The sequence below is a fragment of the Sinocyclocheilus rhinocerous genome, unplaced genomic scaffold (genome assembly GCF_001515625.1).
Source record: "Sinocyclocheilus rhinocerous isolate Xijiao unplaced genomic scaffold, SAMN03320098_v1.1 scaffold1985, whole genome shotgun sequence".
In the NCBI taxonomy this organism is placed as follows: Eukaryota; Metazoa; Chordata; class Actinopteri; order Cypriniformes; family Cyprinidae; genus Sinocyclocheilus; species Sinocyclocheilus rhinocerous.
This window is the reverse complement of record NW_015656010.1, coordinates 8,941-16,786: the sequence shown is the minus strand read 5'-3', so window position 1 is coordinate 16,786 and position 7,846 is coordinate 8,941. Positions and strand designations below refer to the sequence as shown.

Genomic DNA, 7,846 nt, shown 5'->3' with positions numbered 1-7,846 from the left:
CATATAATGGCAGGGGAAACACTGCAAACTGTTGTGATTGATCTGTTTGCTCTCTCTCAAAAATGCTAATTTAACCCAGTGCAACTTATTTTCCAGAAAATATGGTACTTGTGGCTTTGATATCAATACTTTGTGCATGTGAAATTACTCACTTCTGCCTCTTTGCCATTTGTGCTCTAACATGAGCCTCCACTTTAGTGGGGTCCTGCACAGCTTCCGTCCCCAAGACCCTCATCAGATTAGAGATCCGCACTGCACACAAACAGGAACATAATAAGATAAATAAAGCACAAAGCTGTAGTAAAGCTGCTACATCGAAATATATATATGTGTTTGTTCTTAAGTTATGATGTGAAAAATCTTTAACTGAAAAACAACTGTAATAAAGAATAAGAAGTTGTGTGCCCAAACCTTTGACTGGTAGGTTAACATTAAATACATTTTAAACCTCCTTTGTGTGACTTGTGTCTAGCTGGTAATGTACCTTTAGGTTCAGGTGGAGGCATAAGACCCAATCGGACCTTTTCCTGCAACTCTTTCTGGGCTTCTCTGCGTGTTTGTCTCCTCAGCTTCTTCTGTTCCTTCTTGGTCAAATACACACCCAGAGTCACTGGCTTGTCTATATCCACTGAGAAAGAGAAGCAAAAAGAGAGAGACAGAAATAAAAACAGAAAATGTTAGTTAAAAAAATTCAGAACAATGAGTCTTTTGAAATTTAACCAGTTTCTGTTTGTTGAAGGTTTTGATGTGTGCATGTAATAATCAATACCTGGTGGGGCCATCTGAATTGGGTGTTCAACTAGGTTGGTGACTCCATGCATCTCCACCTCATCAAAATTTGTATGTGCAAATCTGAGAAAAAGAACAGAAAAATGTGATAAGAAAACTTTCACTAAATTCTGTTATTAATTATCAAAAGGAACAACATGACTGTCAGATTGTATGGAAAATGGCACTTTGAATTCTTTACAACTGTTCCACAGGAAGAAAGTCATATGGTTTTGGAAAGACATGATGGCAAGTAAATGACATTTACAGTTGGCTCAACCATTTCATTTAAAAACATTTATTTTTAATGCAGTTTACATGATATATAATTGTCTATTGACGTCTAAAAGCTGAAAGATCTGAAAGCTGTTGGCTCTTACAGTTCTATTTGGGAAGGCAGAATGAAGGAGTCCCACCACTCTATGTGAGGAATCTCCCCCTCTCCCAACTCCTTCTTGGGGGCAATAAGAGCCAGTTTAGTGGAGGCCTGTATGCCTGTCTTTTTGGCAGCCTGAGAAATCTCCATCTGTAGTTTCTCCAACTGAGCCTGAAAAAAGGAGATAATATTGTTTCTCACTTGTTATTGCTCCAAGCTATTTTAATGTATAGTTTTTAGAGTCAAAAATAAAAAGCCATGCTGTTATCTACCTTTGTGCGTATGCGCTGGGCGATCTTCTCAAAGCGTCCCTGTTCATGGAATCTAAACCCTCTCTTGGCTCTCTGAGCAGGAATGATAGCCACACGTGGGTCAAAGTAAGACGTGGATTCCAGGTCATCACTGGGCTTTTCCTTTAACTGCTGCCGAAACTGTTCCCTCTTCACTGCTCTGATGTTGGCTAGAGACAAAAAAAAACACAGAACATTAGGAAACACCGTAAAGTGAGAGATTCATATTTCTGTGGTAGCACATGTTACCTTTTAGAGTGGGCATACGATGTGTGAGCTCAACTTCTTTCCCACTGGCATCAACAGTTCGTCCAAGCTCATCCAAAATGAGGGGTGTTGGCTTTGTGACCTCGCGTGGTTCCACTTTACTGTAAGAAGATATGATAAAACTTTTAACGAACTATTTTTTAGCAATAAATTCTTTCTAAACATTAAAACCTATTGATATGTAATAAAAATGTTACTAGAAAACATGTTTGTTTCCAATATTCTTCTCTAGAGCTGCCAAAAATGTCTACATGCCCTTTCTAAGAACTGTTATTTTTAGATGTATACAACACTCACGGTGGTGCTATGCCCATGGCATGCAGGTTAGCCAGGGCTACCAGGTTATGTGGCCCTGTGTTTCCCAAAGCACCCAGAATTCCGGGTTTCATAGCCAGTGTGGACTGGATCTTGGCCTGCAGCTCAGCTGCCTTGCGGGCTTTCTCTATAGCATCATTCATGAAGTTAGCAGCCTGGGAGGGAGCGATGGACTGGGTCGCACCCATTGCTGGAAGGATGGGATGTTGAGCACTAGAGTCTGTCTGAGAGGGAATCAATCTAGGCTATAGGGGTCAAAGAGAGAACAAAAGTTTTGTATTTATTTTTCTCCATCCAAGCTTAGATGACAAACAATGACAGAATTTGAGGGCTGCAACAGAACGGGAAACTCAGATTACTAATTACTAATGAACACAGAGAGATAACACTGCTACTCTGTACAAGTTGTAATGTCATATAATGTCAACATTGAAGTTTAGGGCTGCACCTAATGACTGTTTTGATCAGGGATGGGCAACTCCTGTCTTGAAGGTGTGTTTGATTAGGGCTGTAGCTAAACTCTGCAGGTCTTGCACCAGTTTTTGCCCATTGCTGGTTTTGATAGTCGACTAAGGCCCTGTCCACACGAACGCGGTTATTTTTAAAACCGCAGCTTTTTCTACGCGGTTAGGCCGTTCGTCCAAACGCAAACGCAGCACCAGTTCACTGAAACCGAACATTTTTGAAAACGCCTGCCAGGGTGAAGATTTTCAAAAACTCCGGTTGCAGTGTTATCGTGTAGACAGCGAAACCGGAGTTTTTGGCTTGTGACGCCGGTGCCTGCGCTGTTATCTCCACCTACTGGAGACTTTTTCAGGCTTCTGATTGGCCAACATGGCTTTACGGTTGAGATTATATCGTCACCTGTTGTTTAGCATGCTCTTGACAGTGCTTCATAGCATGCGTTTGCGTTTTCATGTGGACGGAGATTTTTTTTAAAACAGGAGGAGGAAAAACTTTTATAAGTTTATAAAAATACCCGTGTACGTGTGGACATGGCCTAATAACTCTTCAATTAAATGATTAATTTAGGGTTTCTGGTTTGATCAAATGTAAGTCCATAAAAAGTCTTAAACAGTATAACAAAAGTCTTAATTATTTTAAGAGGTCTTAAATTTGCGGAAGGAAAAACTGCAATACAGCTACATGATTATTAAACTTCAAACAGCAATGATTTAAATAAATAAATGTGAGCTCTGCACATTTCAAAGTTAAAACATGACATGGTTTCACATTCATCAGGACTGCGGTTTCAAAGCAGTTCACAATCAGTGAATAATGCACATTTGTGCCTAACAACTGCTTATGATGCACCTTTGATGAACTGACAATGTTTACGTTATGGTTTTTATATTATAATATGTTGCAGATGATTGCATAATTAATGCCTCTCATCTTTTTGAAAAAGTAGCTGAAAGTAGTAAAGCATTAACATTTCAAAACAAGAGTCCTGGTGTAATATGTCCATATGCATTTTTCCCCTGGCTATTACTGGTATTTTGGTTACCAATATTTTCATTTACACAAACAGTATCTGACATTTAAGTGAATGTAAACTCTACTAGACTAAAACATTATTTAATACATTCAGTAAATAGATTTTATTAGTATTGCCACAATCCTTTAATTGCCTTTAAACACATTATCATATCAGCAAAATCCAATGTCGATGGACCACTACTTTGTGGGTATTGATATGAACTAATAAACCAATTTTAATACATATGTAAATATTGAATAAAAAACGTATAGTACTTGCAGTCACCCTGTTTTGCAGTTGAATGTTGCCCCAGCTTGATTAAGTAAAAGAATTTGAGAAAAACCTAATTTATATTGAGATTATATGGGTTTGTTCTGTAACGGCATGCCGTATTAATATTATTTGTGCTAGTTTTAAAAAAGGTCTTAAAAAATTTCAATTTGATTTTAAGAACTCTTCAGAAACCCTGTTAATCGGATAGTAAATCCAAAAAGTATTAATTAAAAAATGTATAATTGTTGATTGCTTAAAGGGGTCATATGATGTCCAAAGAGAAAGGAAAACTTGAAATCGCATCATATGACCCCTTTAAAGAAATTAAAAAGACTAAACTGAAAGTGATTAAAGGGGTCCTATTATGCTGTTTTACAAAGTCTTCATTTTGTTTTGGGGGTATCTGCCTTGGGAAAGCTAGCGTGTCTCCGACATAGTGATAACACTCGTTGCTTCCTCTAGTGCAGCTCAACCAGGTCTTATCACATTCGTCGATATTTGTGATATCACAAATCCCGGAAAATATGCGTTGTAGTCCAAACGAGTCGTTCGTTGTAGTTTTTGAAAAGTGATTTCTGTTAAATAAAATATCTCCTTTTGAAGTGGACTTTGAACTTTGTAACATTGCAGATCTTTTTTATGCTCAAACAGCAACATTACAGACTAATTAAATTTGAAAAAATGAAAACGCATAATAGGACCCCTTTAAAAACAAAAGCTCAGACTAAACTGTATACTGCAATTATACACCACTACAATGGTCTCTTTACTGCTCTCATAAAAATACAATTTCTAGGTTTACATGTAAACCTGCATTTAATGTCTAACATGAAATATTTTAGGAAAAATTTATATTTTACTCAGCATTATCCTATTGTCTACTCTTATTCTATTGCACTCCGTAATTTTTTATTCCCTAGTGCTCTTCTAAACGCACAGATACTAAAGGACAATCATCATAAAACAGGTTCTTGGTACTGTTTTTTTTTTTATTATTATTTACCTGGACATTAGGGACAGGAGCCACAAGACTTAGCTGTTTCTTTCTCTCCTCAATCTGCCGCGTGGCTGCTTCCATCATTTGCTTGATCTGAAGATACAGTATCATGGATAGTATTAAGTCTGATGCAGTTAGTACATCAAAAAAAAAATTACAAGTGCAATTCTTTCATACTTGTGCAGCACTAAGCAATATCAGTTTTATTCAATCAAGTCATTATATGTTCTAAATATTACAGTGATCACACTTCATTTTATTAAATGGTCAACATTTTATTACAGTGTTATAAACTGTAGTGTCTACCTTTACTGATGGTGTGTCTGTATATGTGTGTTACCTGCATCTTGGTGAGCATGCCAGGACTCTCTGTAGGGGGTCCAGGTAAAACAGCTGGTTCCTCCACCTCCTCAAAGCGAGGCACCCTCTTCTTCTTTACTGCAGATTCCACACCATCTCCATCCTTCACTCCTTCCACCTCATCTCCAAACACTTCCTAAACATAGAAAGATAAGGAAAAATAGAACAGAAGAAAAAGACAAGACACACAGTCAGAGAAAGCTTACTTAACCATGACTTCTACCTTGTATTAAGTGTCAGTTTTAGGGTTGGGTGATATACCAGTATACCCGAGACATCTTTCAGCTGGTAGAGAATTTGGACTATTCTCTCACGGTTACCCTCACGTGCCATTTCCATGCTGTGCCATCACAAAAGCTTGTCATCTAAATGCGTTTTTAAGTGCTGCAGTTCAAAAATAAGAGATGTCGAACCATTCAAGCACAATAAGCAGCCAACATTTTGGTATATGTGCGCGCTGTCTGAGAGACGGTTTGAGTGCACACACCTGAAACAAGCACCCATAAGGCAGCTTCTCACTAGGGTTGTGACGGTGAGGACATTTTCCCACCGGTTAATCGACGTGTGACAACACCGGTAATACCGGTATCACCACGGGGGCGGGGCGTTCCCTCTTTTCCTCGCTTTCCTTCACTTTTAAATAGCTTGTAAAAGCGGTGTGCCCATTTTACTTTAACTTTCAAATAGCGGCAATTCGGAGTAAAGCAATTGTTCGTTTTTAGTTCGTTTGAATTTTTCCTCTTTTCCTTCGCTTTTAAATAGCTTAAAAGCGCCGTGCACATTTTACTTTTACTTTAGAATTAGCGTCAATTGCTTGAATGCAACAACAAAATACAACGTCAAACTCACTTTAGCGTATATATAGAACATAGAACTTTCATTAACAAAACATAAAAATACACCAAGCTATGCCTAATATAAAATAACAAATAACTTACATAAAGTTTAATAGGTATACAAACTAAAAAAAAAGTAAACATGTATAATATATCCATCTGAAACGTGCAGCGATTTATTTTCCAAAGCCACTCATATATTTAAATTAAATTAAAATTAATTAAATAAAATAAAATTAAAATTAATTAAAATATAATGCATAAACACTCATGAAGCAAGCAAAACACGCGCACAACGTATTTGTACTCATGCAGAATGAGAGGGACAAGTACAGTACAGCCTAGCGCATTTCACACAGGCTGTTAGTTTCACTTATGCCAGAAAGTCGTGTATGCTTAAGGGTGAAAATAAATGACGTTTATAGTGAATGCCCCTATAAATTGTCTTATATTTACGATTTAGTTTTAATCCAAATGATGTGTGCTAAGTGAGCGAACATCAATAAAAGATCACACAACAGAAGTGCGCGCACTCTCTCTCTCCCTCCCTCCCTCCCATTAAGTAACTTGTGCATTGTTTTACTTACTTCTTACTTCTACATGAGCAAACTTAAATATGTCCCAAGATCATTTCGCTATCAGATAAGCTCTCTTCTCGGCTCACTCGGGGTACAGCTGCGCTTACCCTGCAGTTGTGAATGCAGTGATGGACAAATGGTCTTTTCTCAGTCGACTGCTGTTTGGATTTCATGTGATTTCTCAATGTGGTGGTGATATTATGATAACTCCGTTTCACTGATCATTTGATCAAAAGTAATTCCATTTTGTACGATTATTTAGTAAGATCATAATAATCAAAGTTAGTGTTGTCAAAAAACCCGGTATTTCGGTACCAAGTCGGTACTAAAAAAAAAAAAAACCTTACGGTACCAGGAGGTAAGTTTCAATTAAATTTTTAATATTTAGAGCTTCTGTTATGATTCCATATTTTAATCTGAATGTCGGATTGAAATAAACATCGCCGTTAGTGTATACATAGTTAATCGTTAGCATAAGCGCGGCTAACGCTAATATAACGAGCATTAGAGTGGAGTTTCTTTAACTTTTATTAGTGTAAAACACAGGAGGACATAATGGTATTTACAATTTTTACACACCAGACGCTGCCGCCATGTTGTGAAGACGCTGTGTGTTTCGTTGTGAAAGCGAAACTACTTTGTTTGGCCTTCCAAAATCCGTGCTGGTCGCTGAGAAAATACATCAACTTGGTAACCAAAATATGCGTGTTAGAGAATGTACAAATGTATGGTTAACAGTGCTTATGTCATATCAGTCTGTCAGAAAAACATTTCTGGGCTTTTATTATTTTTTTAGTTAGTTGTTATTCTTGGCTGAATAACTCTAGCAGGTTTTAAAAGCCCTTTAAACTTAAATATGAACAGTCTGGATTAAATAAAAGTACAGTCAAATTGCATCTCCTGTATAGACTTTACTGTACAATGACCTCATGTTATCTAACATGAGTTAGATCTAGTAACATCTTACAGTGAGTGAACAATATATTTTTAAAACATTCATTAATGTTTGTGAATGTTATTTAATACAAACACTTGATCATTCATGTTTGTTCATTGTGCATTAAATAATTTTAACAGACTGAACTTTGAAATTTAGGGAGGACTGTTTCCTGATTCTGGAAGAGTAGACAACAATGCCCGCCGTTCTGACTCACAGTCTGTAAGTACGTTTTCATTTAAAGGATTTGCCATTGATGATTCAAACGCGAGTTTTGAGCAGTGAAGATTAGCGCTTGTTGTTTGTCATTTTGACGATCACAAATGCAGACATGGTTTTATGTTTACGCGGCGCGATGCAACGCAGTGC

The 7,846-nt window shown here is 37.2% G+C and overlaps 1 protein-coding gene across 1 annotated transcript in view; it reads right to left on the bottom strand.

The window, feature by feature from the left end:
* The window catches only part of LOC107719195 (U4/U6 small nuclear ribonucleoprotein Prp3-like), a 21,817-nt gene that overhangs the window by 10,526 nt on the left and 3,445 nt on the right, over positions 1-7,846 (bottom strand). Inside the window, exons 3-11 of the mRNA XM_016526569.1 lie at positions 5,107-5,262; positions 4,773-4,859; positions 1,999-2,261; positions 1,684-1,802; positions 1,417-1,604; positions 1,149-1,315; positions 770-852; positions 485-628; positions 153-252 (exon numbers count right to left, since the gene is read on the bottom strand). Coding sequence (XP_016382055.1) covers positions 153-252; positions 485-628; positions 770-852; positions 1,149-1,315; positions 1,417-1,604; positions 1,684-1,802; positions 1,999-2,261; positions 4,773-4,859; positions 5,107-5,262 — 1,307 coding nt within the window. The remainder of the gene's footprint in view (positions 1-152; positions 253-484; positions 629-769; positions 853-1,148; positions 1,316-1,416; positions 1,605-1,683; positions 1,803-1,998; positions 2,262-4,772; positions 4,860-5,106; positions 5,263-7,846) is intronic.